This window comes from Siphateles boraxobius, unplaced genomic scaffold, assembly GCF_051911475.1.
Source record: "Siphateles boraxobius isolate OS27281-9 unplaced genomic scaffold, OSU_SipBor_1 46, whole genome shotgun sequence".
Classification (NCBI taxonomy): Eukaryota; Metazoa; Chordata; class Actinopteri; order Cypriniformes; family Leuciscidae; genus Siphateles; species Siphateles boraxobius.
In genome coordinates this window covers 17,471,390-17,493,678 of record NW_027509097.1, presented here as the reverse complement: position 1 = coordinate 17,493,678, position 22,289 = coordinate 17,471,390, and the positions used below count along the sequence as shown (strand labels likewise).

The following is a 22,289-nucleotide window of genomic DNA, read 5'->3' as shown; positions in this document are numbered from 1 at the left end:
ACTTCCTTCCTGATTCTAGTAAGAACTCTAGCAGCTGAAGTTTGTTTATTAAGCGTGCAGGGCAACCACCCAGTAGAGCATTACAATAATCTTGTAATGGTTCTTGATTCATTACATTAACTAACTTTTCAGCATTTGTCATTGAGAGCATGTCGTAATTTAGATATATTTTTAAGATGGAAGAATGCGGTTTTCCAGATGCTAGAAACGTGGCTTTCAAATGAAAGATTGGTATCAAAAAGCACACCAAGGTTCCATCACCGATGGCTTTTTCCAATTTGTTGGTACTGAAATCCACCCGCCAGCTAGTTCTTCACGATATATCGTTTTATCATCAATATCGTGATATGCTCATCAGCGATAGTCACAAGATCACAGGATGTGTATTGTCAAGAATACGGATCATAGTTTATTCATAAAGACCAGACACTATGGTTCAAAATAAACTTAATTCTCTGATTACTGTAATTGCAGTTGAACAATCGTAGAGCAAATGTTTATAATTTGCACGTTTTAGGTCAAACACACATTCAACAGGAAGAACAGCTCGTTCAGCGCGTCATACGCCATTATGCTATTTCAACGTCATTGCACATGCGCAGTACTTTCACAGTTTTGGTTTTCAATCCAATCAAGTGTTTACATGTCATCTCTATTAGATTAAAAAAGGAATAAACCACCCCTTTCAATCCGATCAAAATAAGGTTCGGATCGAGCTCAATCGGATCGATTGAGGTGTTTACATGAAGGCTTTTCAGTCCAGGTTGAGCCTTCAATCCGATTACTAACGGATTATTTGGTTGCATGTAAATGAGCACGGAGCTCAACCATCATGGTTTTGTTGCTTGTTTTGTGTTCTTTATGATTATGCATATAGGCCAGTATGAAAATTGTATTGTTGTGAAATGTTTTTTTTTTTTTACGTTTTATGTTCTTCATGTAACATCAATGAGAAAGTGTGCCTGTCATGCTACAACTTGGCAACAATTATGTGTTTTTGTGCTACAGTATATTAGGTCTCATTCACACATAAATTCGACTTAAAATATGTGAAAGTGACAGAGAGACTCTTCCATTTGGTAATTCCATTAACAGCTGCGATGGTTTTATTCTTGGAAGGTTGTAACCTAAAATAGCACACTAAAAACATTACAAACACAACTGCTGTATGTTTGTACAATGCTGTGCTTCTTCACCATTGACACTACACTTCCAGATTATTAATACTGAGAGCAGGCTTAAGAATGAACATATTCAAAACACCTGGTGCTCTTATACAATCGCTTTCTTTTTAAACAACACTAATGCAGTTATGATGCCATGGTTTCCTATGACATGGAAGAGGGTTTTCTGGACATGACAGGTGATCCTTTCAATAGCAAGTTAATATTATGCAAGAGAAACTGAGACCTGATCTGTGACAATAAATCCTTGCTACAACAACAATAACTAAATTGACTGTGTGAATCAAACTATTCCTAATGTACGCCTTAAGGTACACCTGCATTTATTTGGATAATATGAAAGTACAGTATAGTTCTGTAAATTAGCTATGGCCCACTATTACCTAAAACTGTTTCAATTAATGCAGATTGTCTGTCGTTCTTACTACTTTGAGTAATTATAAAGGATGGAGCAAGATTTGTTTGGCAAACTTTAATGTTACATCAGTCATTCACATTAGTGCTCTGCTAACGTATGCACCATTACGGATACAGTTCCCGCCTGTGCACCGCAATAAATTTGAAACACCGGTTTGTTGATGGACATACACCAGTTAATACTGATATTGAGGAATTACAGTTGCAACATCTCATACTGTACCTCAAACTGGAGTAGTATATCACTGAGAAACATCCTGACGCATGCTCAAGTTGTCCTTGTGATTGAGGTTCGGGTTGAATAACTAGGACTCACACTTGGATTGATATGGCAAAAACAACGTAATCATACAATTCCAAATATGAATTTCTTTCTTCTGCTGATCACAAAAGAAGATATTTAGAAGAATGTCTGTAACCAAACAGTTGATGGGCACTATACTACCATAGTCCCCCCCTCCCCCCTAAGTGGGTAGACTATCACTTTAATATGTGGGTCTTATGCTCTAAAGGTAGAATGAGATGTCAAATTATCCATATTTTTTTTAACATGCATGTTATTCATCTTATTTTGAAATATATAAAATACACTACTCTCTGGTGGTGTATGCCAGACTCCATCCAATCAACAACCGGAAGATTGAACCAAGACCCTGCCCCCTATTTCTTTCAAAAATCCATTTCACTAGAATGTATGTCACAATATAGAGGAAAAAAAGATTTGTCACTCACTACTTCTGTTAATTCGCAACCCTAAATATAATCTAAGTTATGGTAACTGGTTGTGTTTGTAATCCTCTAATGTTTAAGTGCTTTCCTAGAGTTCATATGAAAACTACTGAGAAACATCATATTGACTAACAGAAAAATAAATATTTAAACTACATTAGAGGGAGTTAGAAAGCCTTTTGAGGAAAAATCCAGACAATGGTTAATGCCTTAATGCTTTTTGAGAAGGCTGAAAGAGTTTAAAAGGCATTAACGTGCCGTGCGACAGCGGTATTCTATTGCCAACCACTGTTAAGATCTCAAATCACTAGTACAATGATCTAGGTGTTGATATATAGACCTATTCTAACCAAATACAGCCAAAAAACATGTTCAAGTTCACATAATCAAACACCTAAACGGTTTTTGACAAGTTAGAAATTCACTATGTTCTTATCAACCACATTCTGGTTGAGAATGTCTGTCACACACAATTCCACCATAAGATAAACATCTTGACACTAAGGAACTTGTTTTGTTAAAATAACAAAGTACTCCTGCATTAGAAAATGCAATAGAAAAAGGGAGGGTGACTAAACTGAAAAATTCTAACATTCCAGTCATACAGTCTCAATTGGATGTTTAGAGGGTCACTTCAGGATTTAGCATTAAGCTTTGTATCAGTAGAAAACCAGTAGTATTTTTCTACTGATTAAGGTCTAGAAAGCTCCAAATTCAAAAATAATTTCACATTTCTTCTACATAAATGACCCATTTTAAATACACATTCATCTTCCCAGAGGTGAAGTGTCCCTTTAAATTCCCTAGATCACTGTTTAAGAACTAAATGGAGAGTTACAATGGTAATTCATTATATAGCTTCATTTGATGACACGTGTGGCCCAGACATGCAGTCTAGAGTACTAATTAAGTTTAATTAATTAATAATTAATTCAATTGTGTTAACCTAAATTTCTTTGGAACTATTCTGGAACTTTCTTGCAGGCGTGTTGATGTTGACACAATGCTCACTTAATCAAGTCCTTGTGTCAATCAGGTGTCACAAGCAATGCATTCCTTATACGCAACAGGTTGACATAGAAGGTTGCACCAGTAATCACTACAGCATTAGATGTTGATATGATGCATTGTCTATGACTGCACTAAATGTTAATATAGATGGAAAGCACTTTGAGTTTGCATGTTCCTTTGGAACATTTGAGCTATGATGCTTTTTGGAAGAGGTTCAGGGGCGGAAAGGTATGCAGACAAAGTCTCAAAGAGTAACTGTTTGCTTTGTGTGTTTGCTGCCGGCATGTGCAGAGAATTCGCACTGTCTGGTGGTCATCCGAGCCATCTGAAAGGGATTCCAGGAAGAACAGGGAACGACAAAGCCAAAGGAGCTCAGTCATTCACAAAAGGACACACCACTGAAGAGCAAAAGCTCATCTACAGTAAGTAGATGATACTCATTATAATTTTATGTAGCCTATATGACAGACTTGCTTACTTATACAGTTAAATAGTTAACTGTAATTTCTTTTTTTGAAGTGATTCCAATCATATTTCAAACAATTCAAAACCACCATGGTGAACAGTGAGCACCTGAAGGGTGTCAGCTGAAGGAAATAATCCATTATTTATCAGCTTTAATATACTTTCCAACACTTTTTATTGGGACGATAACGTTAAAACATACCGAACATATCCACCTTATTCTGCTCTAAACAATGCGCGCCGCCATGACGACGACTCCGGTTGCCTACTTTCGGTTCTTACTGTATTAGCAGTGAGAGAATGAGTTCAGGCTCTACATGTGCTGTTGTTGGTTGTTTTATCAATTCAAATAAGTAAAAAAAAAATTTTTTTGTGCTTTGAGTGCTTTGAGCATAAGATAAAAAGGAGAGAATGCCCATGTACGGTTCTTATCAGCTACATTCAATGCCAGAGAGTAGACATTTTTGGTTAGCTGCGCTAAAACTGAAGCATCCAACGAAAAAGGTGTATGTCTGTTCGCACCATTTCGTTGACAAACGCCTAATACGTTACCAGTAGGGATGGGCATTTCAAGCAAAAATAATATTCGAAGATCGCTGGGTATTATTCAATTATTATTCGAAAATCGCACCCCTCCATCATCACAGGCACCCACACATGCATGTATAGGCTACACACCAGAGCATGTGCGCAAAGCGGAGCAGTGACACTTAACTATAAGTTAAAAAAAACTAAAACATACGTTTTATATTTAAGTTTCACAATATAATGTTTTTTTTATTTATTTCATCTATGTTGATTATATGAAAAGGGAATCACATGAGATGAGTAAGATAGGATCATTAAATGCCCAATATATCGGAAAACATTTGGAATGGCTCAGACATGATTTTGACCACTTATAAAGTTTTGTTTTGTAGAAGCCTTTCTTTAAAGTGAATTTCGTTTAGTATAAATTGTATCTTCATTTTAATCAATGTTTTATCAACAAATTGCCTGGAATAATAAATAAGAAGCAAATATAGTAGATATACAGGACACTGAGGCGCCAGCACGTGAACTGGAGCGCGTCTCATTAATCAACGAAACTCAGCGTATAAGTTACTTGCCTCACATACCTGAGAAGTATATCTATAGAAAGCATGAAATGTCTAATTTTGAAACAAAATAATTAAAAACGAACAGAAATGGGCTGATCTCTGCTTATGTACAGGTTAATTGGTATGAAGTGTGTATTTCTCTCTATAGGCGCGTTCACTACTGCGAAGATGGCAAGTAAGCATCATCAAATTACATACACTAGTTAGAATACACTAGTTTTTAAATAAACAATTCAAATGTTTCATGCATAATCATTACTTTTGCTGTTTTTTGTGGCAAGGTTATGCGTGCGTTGAGATGCAGAATAGGAAATACAGTATATTACGAAAAGGCTCATTATGGTATAGCATTCTCTCCCATATAGTATACTTCCAACCCAACTTCAGTCCTGGACGGGCAGCCCTACTTATTTCACATATTTTCTAACCAGCGCATCACTGCGGGCGTTCCGAGCGAGCGGCGCTTAATCTTCATAAAGCTTCGAACCATAAAAGGACAACCGGCTTCCGGTTCAAACCCGCCATGAATCATGGGTAAATTCGCTAACCAGGAAAAAGGTGGATATCGGTGGATACCGATTTGGTGGCCGATATATAGTGCATCCCTAAAAATTTATTTGCAATAAGGACATTGTGTACAATGTTTTTAGCAAATTAAGATGAATGTGAAGGCAAAGCCATCAATCTTTATAATTTGCACAAAAAAACCAAACCTGTGGTGGTAGTGAGTGTGAAAACTTGGCATGGCAGTTTATGAATCATAGTAAAGCTCTATCATTATTTCCAGACTATATGAATCAAACTGATGCTGAGTCACAAAAAGTCAACAAGAACCAAACCTGTCTGCGGCTTAAAGCAGACGCAAACGTAGAACTGCCTTTTGACAAAATGAGGAAATAACCGGCACTGGATATTCAAAGACATGTTGAGTGCAATGAATCATCTACAAGGAAATGTTAAGCCGCTCTGTGCACAGAACACATCCATTTCGGCGAAGACCAGATTGGACCTCTGGGTGATGATTTAAAGAGTAATACTCACCCAACTCCCTAGAAACCGGCGATACGGCAGCATTTTCCCCAATCTTTGAGACTGCATCGAAATATGCCTTTCCAGCAAAGGTCATTGCTGCAGGAGAGTGAATAACTCATATTGATTAACAGGAACTGAAATCCACGCTTCATATATCACAACAATTTTTAGAGCAATACAGAGTTTATTTGAGCAGCTGAGCACAAAATGCACAAGTATGGTACATATTTATTTTTATTTAAATTAAGTGATGTGATTACCTGTCACTGATTTCTCATAGCTCTTTCCCAGGTTAACCAGATTCCGCAGTCCTGGGTTGAACTGCTCCATCACATTCTAGGAGAGCAGAACAAAGCTCATATTTCAAAGTTACATGGAAAGCAGCTTACTGCTGATGAATGAAACTTAAGATCTTCAAAAACTGACCCAAATGAATGTGCCTACAACTGGGCAGATATTTTGAAAAATGTCTGGATTTTTTTGTCCATTCGGAACTTGATGATGATATATACATTTTAAAAAAATAGATTTTTGGGTGAACTATACTTTTTCCACATTTCAAAAAGACACATTTTTCCCATTCAATGTTAACCACATTTTATTGGCCATGCAATAAAAGAGATTTACAGTAACTTTACTTTCTAAAAATACCTCTACTGTAGTTAAATATAGCATTGTTTAAACATTGACTTATAATTATATTGCCTGTGAGATCGATCAAAGCCCTGCCTATCTCAGGGCCCTCTTGGTCTCTATTGAAATGCCCTTCTGTAATGTAATTCTAGTCAGTTCCTCTGCTCATTCCCAGTAACACACCCTTGGCAAAACAATGAACAGTCAAGTATGCAATAACAGAAACAGTCCAGCACAAACAGGTTTCTTAACTCAACCCAGAAACCCAACTGAAGCACTTCAAAATGCACTCATGACACTATTGCACAACTTACACGTACCTTGATGACAAAAATGTAAGAGTGCCATAACATAGCACTTTATTATATAACTTAGCAACACAACTTTCAAAAGGCTGTATGTAGCCTACTGAGTTTAATAACAGGTGGTCCGAGTGACAAATATACAATACATAGCTCACACGCAGTTTAAACCGGCTTTTACCTTATATGTGCTCTCGGTGAGTTTGTTCACCTCCTCCGGGGCTCGAGACATTTTAGCAGGTATTCCTCAAACGTCCTTGGTGACAATGTGTTTGTTTTAACTTTCCCCGCACAAATCGTAAATCTGTGTTTTCGTCCCACCTGTTAACGCGTGAGAAGCGGTAGAGAAGAGAACGGAGCGCTCGGCGCTCTCGAGGAGAACACGATACTGCACTGATGTATAGGAGGATGACACCTTTCCGCGCGACCTCATGCCACACGTGGAAAGGTGGGATCCGTGACGTCATAGATTTCTAAAATCAACCCGAAATGTCTAATTATCTATCCTTTTTTCGGTTTTATTTGTTTCACATCGTTGCTGCTTGTTACTTTTGTATATTGTTTTGAGAATTTTTTTTTTACACACACACACTAAAACTTTTACAATTAGGCCTACACACTTAATTTCCAAAGTATGCTACAGATTTTTAAAAGAAAAATATATAATATAGCCTACATTAATAGTCGTAAAGTTGTTCAGTCAAAGGCGAAATAATGTAATAGGCTACATGGAAAGTCTTTATCATTAGGTCTATATTATTTTAGCCTATAGGCTATAAGCAGATTGTCCGTTTTCGTTTGTGGATTTAAAAAAAATCTTAAAATCTTGATATTTGAGCAGGCTTATTAAGGCTCCTTTCTTTGACAGAAAGAATCTGTGATACACATTTCAGTTTTCACAGCGCCGCTTTGTGGACGTTTGTGTTGTAGGGTAGCCTACCTGAGTAATAGGCTACTTATATTGAAAGGTGTGACTCGGCCTATAAGCCCCTGTCACTCACTAGCCTTCATAATTTTTAAGATTTGGGATAAGAGACCTTTGCACGTTCTCTAGAAATCCACCCAGAGGAATGGGCTTGTGAATTTGTCACGTTTCTGCATGAATTATGTTCTCTTTGGTAGCACAACGCACATCATTATTCAGATAAGCATAAGGATTCAACACGCGAATATGATTTCAAGCCTTTACCAAACAGCGTGTAAGACATAAAAGCTTGAACTTCTCAGTCATACCCTCACAAGTCACAAGCTGTACAGATTTGGAGGCCACATGAACTGGTAAATATAGCTTATAGTTCTAAATAATAGATATAAACAAATATTTCTCTCAGTTTGTGGTCTAATAATTTAGTTTTTATGTTGAATGTTTATTTCAAACTGTAAACTGGTTTTATCAGGATCCGGAGTGTTCTGGTTCACACTTTTCTCTCACTGATTTCCTCTCTTGCTTTTGGGATACCCGACGAATTATCCCATCAGTTATCTGGTAAGCTGACTAGTCCTCTTATCCATTTTGACTTGGTTGTCACTGGTTTAGGTTTTGATGTGACATAGTTTCTATTTCACCATAGGAAATGTCAAAGGAAAGATCATTTTTCATCAAATGGAAGGGAATTCAACATACTTGCGGGATAGTGGGAAGCTGGCATCTTGCATACCCACCATGGTTTCATTTGAGCTGTCTGACCCGAGACATAACCTGCGCTCTGTCAAATTTATATACACATGGGACATGGGCAATGGGTAATTTTTATTTGATCATCCATTTTAATAAATGGATATTTTAAATATAAAATGGTTTTCTTTACAGTTGTCTTTGTGTTTTAGGGAAGTGCGTAAAGGCTCGTCCCCTTTTCTGAAGTATTATTACACCTTACCAGGGAACTACACATTTAAATTGAGCATTGGGACCAATAACCCCCAACATTCCAGAATGACTGGGCTGTACTCTGTAGATTTGACTGTGTTAGGTGGGCTTATAGTCATTATCACTTATCATCAATGTTCTGATTTGACTATTTATATATTACCAGTGGTGTTAATGTGTTAATGTTAAGTGGCATGTCAAAGATTATTTTGTTTTGTAGATGCCATAAGGAGCATTGAATTGAGAGGACCTTTAATTTATAACGTGGACGAAAGCAGCAGTCTGTCCTTTCATGTTGGAGGAAGGTAAAAATGTACTTCAACAAAAAATATTTGGAAAGTCAATTGATTTCTTCATAAAGTGTTTTAATTCTAAAATCATCCTGTAAAAAAATCCATTATTTTCTTCTATCACATGTGATGTGTGTAGTCCTCCTGTTTGGATGTGCTGGAGAGTTTTGTCTGATTGCCAAACTCCTAGTCCAGCTTCCTGCAATTTAGTCAAGCTCTACGGGAACATATACAATCTGAACTACACCTTCACATCAGTAGGAACGTTTTGCTTAGACCTGAGTGTGAGGAATAATATCAGCAACCTCCAGACATCCTACGATATCTATGTGCAGAGCAGCCGTAAGTATAGTACAATTCTCTACAACAATGTTTTAATCAACTGGAACTGTCACTATAAGTGAGTAATTCCTATAAGTGGAAATCCTTGTTTATAGAGTGGCATAATTGGAACATATTGTGGCACAAATGAAAATTCTGTTGTCATTTTCTCACCCATATGTTGTTCCAAATCTCTGTGACTTGTGGAACACAAAATGATTTAGCATAAAGTCCAAGCTTTTTCTTTGCATTCAGTGAAAGTGAATGTGGACCAGAGACACTTTCAAACATAATGATGACAGCATTTTTTATTTTGGGTGAACTGTCCCTTTTAATACATGGAAAGCTGAGCCACGTGAATGAGCATGACCATTAAAAATCAGTTTGCGTCAGGATACTGTGTCTAACCACATTTGACGCACAACAGCATGGTCTCCAGCATATACCTTTAGGCCACTGATTGTCCATTCATGATTCATTCATATTCAGCAAAGAGAAGTCTGAATTACCCAATATTACAGCACAATGACATTCATGTTTTCAAGAAAGCTTTATGACTTTTTAACATGTTGAAAATTAAAATGATAACCTGAAAATTAAGTAATCATTTACTCTCCCTGGTGTTGTTCTAATGCCGTAAGGCCGTTCTTTCTTTTATCAACCACAAAAGGAGAATTTTTGTCCTGCATGCTTGCGATTAGCAGTGAAAAGCGACCAGCACCAAGATTTTTTTAAAAAGAAGCAAAAGTATCTCAGAATGATCCTATGCGACACATGCCTTATATTCCAAGTGTTCTGGGGGTTTACGATAAGGTTTAGTAAATGCCTAGAAATCCCCCCTCAAAAAAAGTATCTTTGCATTTTTTCACTGAGTGACCTTAGGTTACAAGTCTGACTCTCTAACCATTAGGCTACAACTGTCCTGAAATATAAATATAAGGCACGTCACATATCATTCTGTGATACTTTTTGTTTTTTCAAAAAAAGCTTGAGGCGGGTCATTATATGGACAAATGTGAGCGGGACATTTTATTTTTGTGGTGCATAAAAGAAAGAAAGGCATACAGTATTGCAACAGTTATGTTAACACCAATAATAAGAAATTCTGTCGTAAGAACAGCTGATGGACACCATGCTGTATTGTCATGGGAATATCCTAGGTTAATGAGGAAATTTCTTTCATTGCTCCCTTCCCCAAGTGCATTCCAAACGGCTACATAATGGCACGCAAGTGCCATTGTGCTAAAGTCCCCAATTCAAGGGCTCTGCCCTTCAAATGAAGAAGGGCATGGGGATGCTCACTCCCATTTGGAATTTGCCCAAAATGTCAGCTGTAGCCAATGGATCTGCAGAGGTCAGGTGGTATAGTCACAAGTCAGTGAATGCACCTCCAGTAGTGATTGGATCATTGGATCATTAATCAACTGATTAGTTCAAAACACCAGTTTATTCAGTAATGAAACATTTTTAGTTGGTTGGAAACATATTGACTGAGTCAAATTCTTTAACTTTGTTTAGAACTTAGTAGAGCACAGATAACGTAACTGGCAATATTGTGTCTAAAATGAAAGTTACAAAATATTAGCTTCTTGTTTATTTGACTTTTTGCTTTATAAAAGCACTATTATGCTGTTGGCTGAATAGGCTGTGACTCGGCCGTCCAGTCCCATTTCCTGCATATCAATGTTTGCTATTTTTCTGTTATACATTCAATCTCACACAAATGTGTTTTCCCCTTAGCTGTGAGTCTTCTCTTCATTTTGCCCTGCGCTGCAGTGATTGTTGCTACCCTCCTATTCATCTCTGTGTCAGTGTGTCGTCCACGGCAGCAATCCCTCCTGTCTAAGGCACTGGTGAGTGATTCACATCAGGAAAGAAATTAAGAACAGAGAATAATGTGAAGATGTTTATATTTTTTGCGCTTTTTTGTGGAAATAGCCTTAATTAAGTGTAACATTCAGGTTTGTCCACTAGAGGTTGACATACACCAGAAAGTATTTAAGCCTTTAGAGGATGCTAAATTATCTTTCAAGTAACTAGTCCATGCTCTTTCTTCCTTTTTTGGGGGTGAAGTTGTATAATGTATTCTCTTAAAAATAAGCTATGAGTTCAAATATTCTTTTTAAATTGGAAAAACATTTGTAAATTAATGTAGTTTTAAAGGTTAGATTCAATAGTTGTTGTTTTTTTATTATCGTCTCTCTATTAGTTACCTTTACTTAATTAGTTAAAATAAGTGTTTAGAAATAATTAAGACTGATCACCCCTTGACTAACTGCTAGTTGTCCAGACTAGTTCTTACACACTCTTAAAAATAAAAGTGGGTTTTCCACAGAGATGCCATACAAGAACCATTTTGGGTTCCCCAAAGAACCTTTCAATGAACAGTTTTTAAGAGAATTATTGTTTTCTTAGTGTAAAGACCATTTTCATAAAGTACTCTTTCCATAATGGAATCCAATGGAAAGGTTCCATGGATATTAAAGGTTCTTTGTGGAACCACTGTTGCCATATTTTTAAGAATGTAGGACACATAGTGTGGCTGTTCATGCAACTGGCCAGGAAAAAACCTAATTCACACTGTTCAGAAACATATTTTCATATTTTATAAAAATTACCTTGTTTTGTCCTCAATTTATTTACTTTCAGTAAATAATACCTCTTTTTATTTTATATTATTATTTTATAATTTTCCAATGAAGGTTTTTGTAATGCAGGTCAGGAAATAAAAAGTGACCGGTGAGCACAGTGTGACCGTTTGTAATTATGTGATTATATACAGTATATATGATTTGAGAGTAGATGTATTTAGGTGTTGTTAGCAAATATAATAAGTGTCATTTTTTCTTTTTGTCTGTCTTCAGGTGGCAGATAGAAATTATCTCTCCTTCACAGACATCGAGCTGCGTGTCAAGGATGCAACCATCCCTTTATAGGGCAATTCTCCTGCTTCTAAGACAAATGAAGCCCTGCCCCTTCTTCATCAGCCGGGGGCTTCCCACAACACCCAAACCTGTTAGTCTCACTGTGACCGCCCCAAACTAAATTACATTTAAAGTATTCCTTTCCTTTTGATCCATCTTTCATTGCATGAATTTCATTATTTTGTTACATTGTCAATCTATTTACATTTGAAGCTAAGATAGAGAAGGCAGGTATAGACTCACAATCCTATGAATAACCCAAATCAGAACCCATGAAAGCTTTTTATTTTGCTCATCTGCATCACCTTCCTGTTTTCTCTGCTCTTTTAGTTCATACTTGGGTAGGTTTCAAGGTTCCACTTCATGAAGGTTCTATTTGTTAATGCAAAACTCCTCGAGATCCTAATGGATGTTGACATTGGTGATGAACCTTTTTAAAGTAGGAAAGTAAATAAGGTTACAGGGATTGCATGCAGTTCAACAAGCGTGCCTTGGAATATTGTTACAATTTTAAACCTGACCCAAATGTACAGAACACACGGCTGTACAGAAAACCATCATATTTCTTTGCGAGTGATTATGAGTGAGAGTTTCCTTGTATAAGACCTAGAGCTCTTTCTGCTGGAATGAATGAGTATGGCCTGTATATTCCTGCTGTGATGATCAATGACATTTGCCATGTGCACTGTGAGGGACCAGGAAGACAAGAATTACAGCTCCACAAGGGACTGCACAATATCTCTGTAGGTTAAAGGCTACAGATGAGCAATGCATCATACGTCTAGTAATAACTGTGCCCTTCAGCTCAAAGGTAGCTGAGGCATTATTCTTGCCCTTGGAAGTGTAACGGGAGTCATATGTATGTGGAAGGACTTGAAAATGTTTCTTTACAAAAATTAAGCAAAGATTTGTCTCTTTTTTTTTTTCACAAGGACACAGTCGACCAAATAGTACAACCTGTCGCCTACACACTCATTTATCATAACTTGCACTACCGTTCACAAGGTTAGGGTCAGTAAGACTTTGTTTATATATTGAAAGAGGTCTACTATGTTCACAAAGGCTTTATTTATTGGAAAACTGTAATACAGTAAAAACATGAATACAGTGAAAGCAGTAATTTATTTTAATACAAAAATACAGTAAAAGTAATATTGTGAAATATTACTATTTTAGATAACTTTTCAATATTTTAAAATGCAATTTATTTCTGTGATGGCAAAGTTCAATTTTCAGCAGCCATTCTTCCTTCAGTTTTTAGTGTCACGTGATCCTTCAGACATGATTCTGTTGTGGTCGTCAAGAAACAATTTTTTTTTTCAAAAGGGTTAAAATTTGTTTAATTTTTGAGTTCCAAAGAAGAGTATCTATTGAAAATGTTGGCGCATTGTCTGAAGTGTCTTTGAAGTGAAGTGTCTTTCACTTTTGATCAATTTAATGCATCTTTGCTGAATATAAGTATTCATTTCCTTTAAAAAAAATGTCTGAACAAGAGTGTGATTATCTTGAGTCGTGCTGAGATGAGACCTTTAGATCTAGCTATTGGAGACAATAAAGTCATCAATAAATTCAAACCTTTGATGTGTCATAATTTTACTTCTTTTTTTTATTTAGAGAATGAATTTATTTTTAATTAAGGTGCTTCTAATATATATGTTTTGTATTATTAACAATTTATGAATGAATTTTAAAATTTAAAATGATTGAATTTTACATTTTAAAACAAGAATTTTAAAATGATTGAATTTTACATTTTAAATAGATTTAAAACCGTTACACCTTTGAGACCTCATCAATATTTTCACATAAAAGCCAATCATTAAATGCAGTAAATTCTATAAACAAAGGTGGACACTGTATGTTATTAATACATATATAATACTCTTGTGAAAAAAAAGCATTCACAATCTTTTGAAATTATTATTATAATACTTTTAGCTCTAATGTTTTAAATGATCCAATTATGTTTATAATTCTAAACAAAAACTAAATATGTCACTCTTCCTTATTCAGATTAATGCTGTTTTGCAAATTATAAATCACACAGCCAGTAGTGTAATCAGTCATCTACTTCCCTTTCAAAGCTCATAATGTTGATGTGTGACTGAAATGCATTTAGCAGAGCATGAGTAAACAGAATTCTTTAAAGTGTTAATCATCTCAGGGGTGTGAGCTGTGAGGAAGCCGGAGATTTTCTCTCCCTATAGGTGAAGGTCACAGAGATGCAGCTGTTTTCTTTCTAGAACCCTGAGTCCTTCTCAATATCCCTGGCTAAAAACGGTACGCGCTGACCTCTTACACCACCCATTAATGTTTTAATGTTATGTCCACCTCTCTTAAGGTCATTTTCTTTTTTTAAATAGTTTTGTTTGTCCAGTCTTGTGAAATGTCCCTCTGTGACACGAGCTTTGGCTTGGGAATGATCTTATCCCTTAAGACAGGCTAATGCCTTCTGAGCCACCTGTCCATCAGAACGGTGTGATTACATGCTTTCCTTCCACTTTTTGACCTCAACCAGTTATATCTACAGAGGTTTGATTCATACATTACATACTTTTCTACAGTAGATTTGGGTAGATTTGGTCAAAACAAATTTACCACTGCCACAAACAAGCAGGGCCAATGAACAATGTGTGTTGTATAGAAAATTACTGCCTATTACAATACTATATGTATTTATTGGTGTTGAAAACAAACAAACAGATTAAACCACAATAGAATATATAGCAGAGGAACAACAAGATTTCAACGCTATTTTTCTTTGGCAATTACAGGTAAGCACTGTCAAGCAAACCTTGAATAATTGGCACAGTAAACAAAAAAGGCTTTTCATTAAACAAAATATGGGTATCTTGACATTGCATAAACAAAACAGCACTAAATTACATATCTGATATAAAAGCAGGGTATAAAAATATGATCATATATTCAAACAAACAGACCTTGCAACATAATTCACAATTCATTCATTGTCTTCAAAATATCTGACAGTGTTAAAGCATTTATAATCTTCAATGGGTAATTCACTCAGCAAAAATGGAGATGGGCTTTAGACTCTAAAAAGAGTTGGTTCTCTATATTTTTAAATAAACATGTATTTATAAGAATCTATGAAAGATTTGAAAAAGATTGATGGTGGTTTAACCACATTATTTGCTCTGATGGTTTGTGCTAATGCTAAACAGGCTAACTGTAAAAGTAATCTCAAATGTGGTCTCCCTCACCAAAGTCTAAATTTCAGACTTTTGACTTGTGAAGCACAAGATCTTCCTATATAATACGTGACCTTGTTCTTCAAATCAAAAACTTAGTAATGAAACGTGAGTTAGGCTTAACGCAGCTATATTCTAACAGGATAAGCATATGTGTGTGTGCTTTTCTGTAAACCAACAAGGTGACATGGTAATGCACCATGGAGTATCATGTAAATACATGGTTGATAAACATGATGATCATTCATTTACATGGTATTTAATAGAGTACCATGGTAGTACCATTTGATATAATACTTTCTGTAATGCCACTTCCTTTAGCCAAATATTTGTCAACTGAATAGCCTATATTAACTGAAATGTTACATTTATCTGTATGTTGTATGTATTTATCTCTCCACAAATATGTAAATACATTGTTGATTTAGGTTGATTATTCTTAGAAATATTTGCTACTTCTTGTTTGAGTGATGAAAAGGATATCATATCGCTCACAAATATCCACAAACACTTTTAATTGTCAAATAGCCGGTCTTCACACAGCTCCAGCGGCCACTTTGAGGCTCCTCCAAACACCTCGATGTTACTGTCGGTCCAGGCCACCACATTCCCAGGCATGTAGGATGAGCAGTTTGACATAGCGATGATATCCGTGGAGCGCAGGACCCGATCCCAGATGTTAAAATGGCTCAGCTCCCCCACAAAGGCCTGGGTGGCATCAAAGCGCCCCCCTACTACATCCTGTTGAGGCCATAAACGACAGGCCTCGTTAAGACAACAACAATATCCCCTTTTATTCACTCTTAGAGCATTCGCATGCTAACTCTATGACATTGTTTGCTGCCTGAGGTCAAGTTTTATTTAAAATGTTCATGAGTCAGTAACACTATTGTGCAGGGATTGCATAATATTAAAGCTACAGTGCGACTGGGTCTGGTAACTGCTGTATCAGCTCTTCTTATGTTCTCACCTGCTCTTGGCCCAGGATGAGGACTCCTCCTGGCTTGATAGGGTGCCAGGGGGCCAGATTGTCTCCTGAACCCAATCTTTGGCCATCCTGGTAGGCTTCCCAAAGCCCATCCCTGGTAGTCCAAGTGATGCAGACATGGTGCCACCTCCCATCGCTCAGTGATAGGGGTAGTTGCACCACCTATTTGACAACAGGAGGTATTAAAAAATAGTTTATCAATATTAATAGTTGATCAATTTTCTTTATTTTTTAAGCACAAAGTGAGATCTTATGTTTCTGTTTTCAACAAAAGTAGTCATATGAAGCTGTACAATTGCTTTTTATGACAAACTGAAATGAAAAGGACAGTTCAACCAAAAATATTTAAAAATATTTTAATTCTTCCTTAAGTCATTCTTCTGTAGAACGCAAAAAAAAGATATTTTGAAATATGTTGGTAACCAGACCTTCTAAAAAAAAAGAGAGAGAGATTTTTTCAAAATATCTTCATGTTTTACAGAAGAAAGAAAGTCATATATAGTTGGAATGCCAAGAGAGTAAGTAAATGATGACAGAATTTTCATTTTTGGCTGAACTATCTCTTTAAGTAATCTGATAATCTTCCTCTCAAATCGCATTTGGAGTAGTGTTTCTTTAAACTTTTAAAGACATGTGGCTCCGCCTCGTGCAACACATCTTTTTTTTTTACAGAATTGGAAATGGGATTTTCAAAGTTGCAGTCGATAGAGAGATTAACAGTGAACAATTATTTTAATTTAATCTGTTTTTCAAACTAAGCTCATATGGCTTCAGAATAACAACTTTTATATAAATTTTATATAAATCACCATCCACTTTCATCAAATCTTTTGTGTTTCACAGAAAACCTAAATATTGATGATTGAGCAAATGATAACAAGATATACATTTTTCAGTGAACTGATCGTAAAAAAGTAAGACAGACATTTCTATTTTTTAGTAAATATACATTTTCTTATGCACTTATCTATACTGATGATTAAATGATGACTAATAATCTGCAATTGCAGATTACTGAACATCAGTGTCCTCATAACATTCGATGCCAAGCTTTCTTTTCTTCATACGTCATTTCTTTACCTTGTCATTGATGAGCAGTTCTATGGGGTTATGGCCCCATTCGATCAGTACGATCTCATTTGCCTGTCCGGGCACTCCGTAGGAAAACGGGGTTCCAATGCCCGGGCTCGCACCGGACTTGAGCCACATGCAGACAGTGAAGGCGTACATTTCTGGTAGGCTTTTCTTTACTTGTCCAAAAAGGTAATTTGTGCGAAGAGGAAGAGAGATTTTGAAATTCTCTGGTGATTTGAATCCAGCTCCTCCTAAAAGCCAAAAATAGTGATTTATCATTGCATCATCTTTGGAATTATGCAGAAATATGCTGACGGACCACAAAACAACCTGATTACCCCTCGGCCCTAACTCTTTCAAATCAAACATTAAGATGATGTGGACAGCTATTATCAAGACTAGATTTTAATGTAGAGGAAAAAAAGATGCGGAATGTTTCACTATACCAAATAAATATGGTAACATCCAGTAGCCAATATTTGAAGTGGATCAAAAAAGTGAATCAAAGTTGTCCTAAGACAAGAACGAGTATTGTTCAAAATTCGTGTATAACTGGATATATATAAATACTGTATATTATTGGATAGAACAGTGTAGAGATCAGACAGGAAAGCATGGGGTGAGAAAGAGGAACGCGATCGGCAAAGGACCTCGAGCCGGGATAGAACTCAGGTCGCCGGATATATGTCTCTATATGTCGGACCGCCGCCCACAAGGCTATCAGGCTTGAATTTTAGCAATTTTTAATGCACAAGCACACAGTGCTAAACAGTTTCATTTGAAATAAAATGTTACAACACTTTCCAGTCTCTTGTCCTTTGGAAATAAGAATGAGTAGAGAACGTAGGAGTGTTTTGAGCTAACCTTTCTCCAGTTCAGAGATCCTGTTCATGAGAGAGTTGAGGGTATTGTCCGTGCGCTGGCGATGAGCGACTGTCTCATTATATAGCTGGGACTTCTCATCCTCGAGCTCATTGACCTTTTTCAGCAGTTGATTCTCCAAGTCCTCCAGTCTACGCTGCAGTAGATTTCTCAGCTCATTAGGGAAGGAGCCACCAGAGATATTAGTTCGCATTTGCTGTTGCTTTGGAAAGAAAAGATAAAAAAACGACAATCAGTGGATTCCTAAACATAGCTGACAGACTTAACCAAAGGCTTTGTCTTTGCTAGATTGAACATATTCCGTTCTGAACTAAGAACATTAAAAAGAAGCAAAACTCTTTTGTACATAATCCAGTTCATTTTCTTTCTTTTTTGTACACATTTTTCTTCTTCTTCTTTTTTACATCACTATAATATTTAATGTCCAGGACCCAGTTATGAAGAAAAGATAATGTTTTTCTATTCACAAATCAAATTTAGATTTCAAGCATCTTCTTTAACAGGTGAAAATATTTGCGTTGAAGTCAAAGAAATCAATGTCATTCTTGAAGAAAAAGAAATCATACTCTGCTTTGTAATGTCACAATTGTTTTGTTTCTTAAAATCAGTTAAATGCTAATGATAACTATGTAATATCACGTAATATTCCTCTTTTTTTGAAAACAGAAAGATGTTTTCGTGGCCAAACCTCAAACCAATCCCTGAAAAGCCAAGAATGACTTCTTGAAGTTACACCATGTTGGATAAATAAACATGTAAATGAATCAGGACAAAAATAAATTGTTAGGTGTCTTGAGGATATATCTAAATTCATTTGGTTTATATTTAATGAAAATGTAAGGTTTTGCCCAATTCTGCCTTTTATCAAAAAGGGCTTCCCAGGTAAAATATTTAATTGAGTATAATTAACCCTAAAACACGAACTAACAAAATGAACATCCCCCAAACTGTAGTTTGTTAACAACAACTCATTCAGTGCCAGATAAGACCACTTCATGTGAAAAAAATATCGAGTTAGGGTTAGCTCCATCATTTCACACAGTCAGATTAACACCTGACATTTAAGTGGCATTGACACGTTCCAGACATTTTGTCGCGTGGGGCATCATAAGTAACTTTGCCGTTTGTGGTTAAGGAATAGAGACGTACTAACTAATGAGATAATCCCTGTAAATCTTCAACGCCTCCACATAATTACCAGAATAGTCGTGGCAGAGAAACATCCAGCACAACTGCTTTTAGTCATTTAATCTCTTTATTTATACATTTAGAACACGGCAAAGCGTCAAACTTATATGACTCTCTTACCTCTAGGTTTTCCAGTCGATCCTTCAGACCCTGCATGGTTTTTCCAAGAACGTCAATGGTGTCATTTGGATCTTTAGGCACATCATCCATTGTGTCCTTATTCATTTTCCTAAATGTTTCAGAGTCAGACTCGCATCGTGACAGTTTGGACGTCAACTCTTTAATTGTTCCAAACTGATTTACAATTGTCTCCTTCTGCTGTAAAATTATCTCGCGAAGTTGCATGACCGTGTTTCTCAGTTCCTCCTCTTGGACCGATGAGCTTTGCAAAGGCAGAGACTGCACGGGGCAACTTGTATCCTTGTCAATTGCTACTGCAGTGCATAGAAACCGCTCACCTTTTTCATTTTGCCCATAGACATTTTTTACACACGTCAGTGCATAGACGCATATGAGTCCGGCGATCAGATGAAGCATTTTGTAGTGATGTAACAGGCGCGCGGATAGGTTTAATAATCTGTAAGAAGAACGTATTGAGTTGAATCGCAAAACTTACCTTAAACTACTCATTCCGAATAAAAGATTTCCATCGGTGGATATAATGATCCCCTGCCCTTTGAACTACTGACTCCCCGCTTCACGCGCTGGTGCTGCTGTCAAGAAGAGCGACACTGTCAACAAATGAACTTCAGCGATTGGAGGAATCGGATTGGCTGTAGTATTAACGTCATTGGCCCTTGTAGCTATAAAATAACCTTCTTGAAAAGAAAACCAAGCAGCTTTAATCCAACAAGTAAGCGAGAGTTTCTTGAGAAAGGGTAGCCTAGGCTATCTCTCCAAAAACGGTGGCCAGTGGCAAAAATAAAGGCCTTAATTATAAATCTATTTAACACATGGATAATTTGAGTAGCCTATTACTTAGGGCTTTGTGTAGCCTAATATAGGCTACCTTTAAGTTATTTATAAATTGTATTTATAGGGGGATGGTGACCGTGCAGAGTTGATTGTTTTGACGTCTGCCATGTTGATATAATGTGCATATTATAAATTGCTGGTCTAATATAAAGCAGGTGAATTTTTTTTTTTAAATCCCTAAAATGTGTGAATTATTTTCATATGGGCTACAAAAAGTGGCATTGTTACAACGTAGCCCACAACCTGTTGAAAACTAATTGAAAACATGGACATTTAAAATTTTAAGCATGAATTAACTGAAGTAATAAAATTATGTTTGATATATAATTACAACATCACCACCCCACTGGAAAGAACAATAAAAGAAATACATAAAATAACAGACAGTGTGTGTGTGTGTGTGTGTGTGTGTGTGTGTGTGTGTGTGTGTGTGTGTGTGTGTGTGTGTGTGTGTGTGTGTGTGTCATGTATACCCTACATTATGGGGACAAAGATGGCACAATCCAAAATCCTTGTCTTCTTGTGGGGAAAACAGCTTATAAATCGGACACTGCACAATTAATAGTACTGTATGTTAGAATGGGTTTATTTCATACGAATACAAATGAGTTGACAATCAGGGCAAGTTACTATCAAGACAGAGACCTTCTTGAGTGGTATTGGAAATAAAGCAAATACCAGTCAAAATTAAATAATTTAGTAATTTTTTTTTTTTAAACCGACCATTTTATTAAATGGTTAGTTCACCCATAAATGAAATTTCTGCTACTCACCCTAATTTCCTTCCAAACCCGCAAGACCTTCGTTCATTATTGGAACACAAATGACATTATTTTGAATGAAATCTGAGAAATTTCTGAATGAATTGATACTGAATATATACATGGCTCACTTACTGAACGGCAAGTCCCATCTTTTGGTTAATACAAAGTGATGTTGGGTACAATGGACTATTATTGAAAAAAATTGTAGCCTGCTATTGTTTAAAAGAACTAGGTATATTTGGTTTAACCCATAAATATTAGGGGTTTTTTTTGGCAAATGAATGTATATTCCTGTATTTCAGTATAATGTTAAATTATATTTGAACCTTTTTAATATAATTATATCTATAATTTCATATAATTGTGAAATAAAACCAGTTAATAATAAAAAACATTTTACCATTTTTGTCAGTGTACTTTCAAGGCTTTTCATCAAGAGCATGGCACTAGCAAGGTCATTGGTAAATCACTTTGGATAAAAATAATCTGCCAAATGCATAATGTACAAGAATAAAATGCTAAGATTGATATATATAAGATTTGACACTTTGCTACAATGTAAAGTAGTAAGTGTAGAGCTTGTATAACAGTGTAAATTTGCTGACCCTTCAAAATAACACACAGCCATTAATGTCTAAACCGCTGGCAAAAAAAAGTGAGTACACGCTAAGTGAAAATGTCCAAATTAGACCCAATTAGCCATTTTCCCTCCCCATTGTCATGTGACTCGTTAGTGTTACAAGGTCTCAGGTGTGAATGGGGAGCAGGTGCTATAAGTTTTGTGTTATTGCTCTCATACTCTCTCATACTGGTTACTGGAAGTTCAACATGGTACCTCCTGGCAAAGAACTCTCTGAACGGATCTGAAAAAAATTATTGTTGCTCTACATAAAGATGGCCTAGGCTATAAGAAGATTGCCAACACCCTGAA

At 36.3% G+C, this 22,289-nt stretch overlaps 3 protein-coding genes across 4 annotated transcripts in view; 1 reads left to right on the top strand and 2 right to left on the bottom strand.

Annotated features, from left to right (window-relative positions):
• The window catches only part of baiap2l1a (BAR/IMD domain containing adaptor protein 2 like 1a), a 31,015-nt gene extending 23,692 nt beyond the window's left edge, over positions 1 to 7,323 (bottom strand). For both annotated transcript variants that reach the window (XM_077201138.1, XM_077201139.1), the window contains exons 1-3: positions 7,055 to 7,323; positions 6,199 to 6,274; positions 5,948 to 6,034 (exon numbers count right to left, since the gene is read on the bottom strand). In XM_077201138.1, coding sequence (XP_077057253.1) covers positions 5,948 to 6,034; positions 6,199 to 6,274; positions 7,055 to 7,105 — 214 coding nt within the window. In that variant the 5' untranslated portion in view covers positions 7,106 to 7,323. The remainder of the gene's footprint in view (positions 1 to 5,947; positions 6,035 to 6,198; positions 6,275 to 7,054) is intronic.
• Positions 3,434 to 13,849, top strand: tmem130 (transmembrane protein 130). The gene is made up of 9 exons (XM_077201147.1): positions 3,434 to 3,763; positions 7,996 to 8,151; positions 8,271 to 8,359; positions 8,445 to 8,616; positions 8,701 to 8,843; positions 8,961 to 9,045; positions 9,170 to 9,372; positions 11,092 to 11,204; positions 12,216 to 13,849. Exons 2-9 carry the CDS (start codon positions 8,144 to 8,146, stop codon positions 12,285 to 12,287), a joined length of 885 nt encoding a protein of 294 aa, XP_077057262.1. The 5' UTR covers positions 3,434 to 3,763; positions 7,996 to 8,143; the 3' UTR covers positions 12,288 to 13,849.
• Positions 13,850 to 14,933: 1,084 nt separating this feature from the next.
• nptx2b (neuronal pentraxin IIb) lies at positions 14,934 to 20,333 on the bottom strand. Its single transcript, XM_077201276.1, has 5 exons — positions 19,740 to 20,333; positions 18,414 to 18,633; positions 17,556 to 17,800; positions 16,458 to 16,637; positions 14,934 to 16,228 (listed from the first exon to the last, which is right to left on the bottom strand). The coding sequence occupies exons 1-5, from the start codon at positions 20,154 to 20,156 to the stop codon at positions 16,001 to 16,003; spliced, it is 1,290 nt and encodes a 429-aa protein (XP_077057391.1). The 5' UTR covers positions 20,157 to 20,333; the 3' UTR covers positions 14,934 to 16,000.
• Positions 20,334 to 22,289: the final 1,956 nt, after the last annotated feature.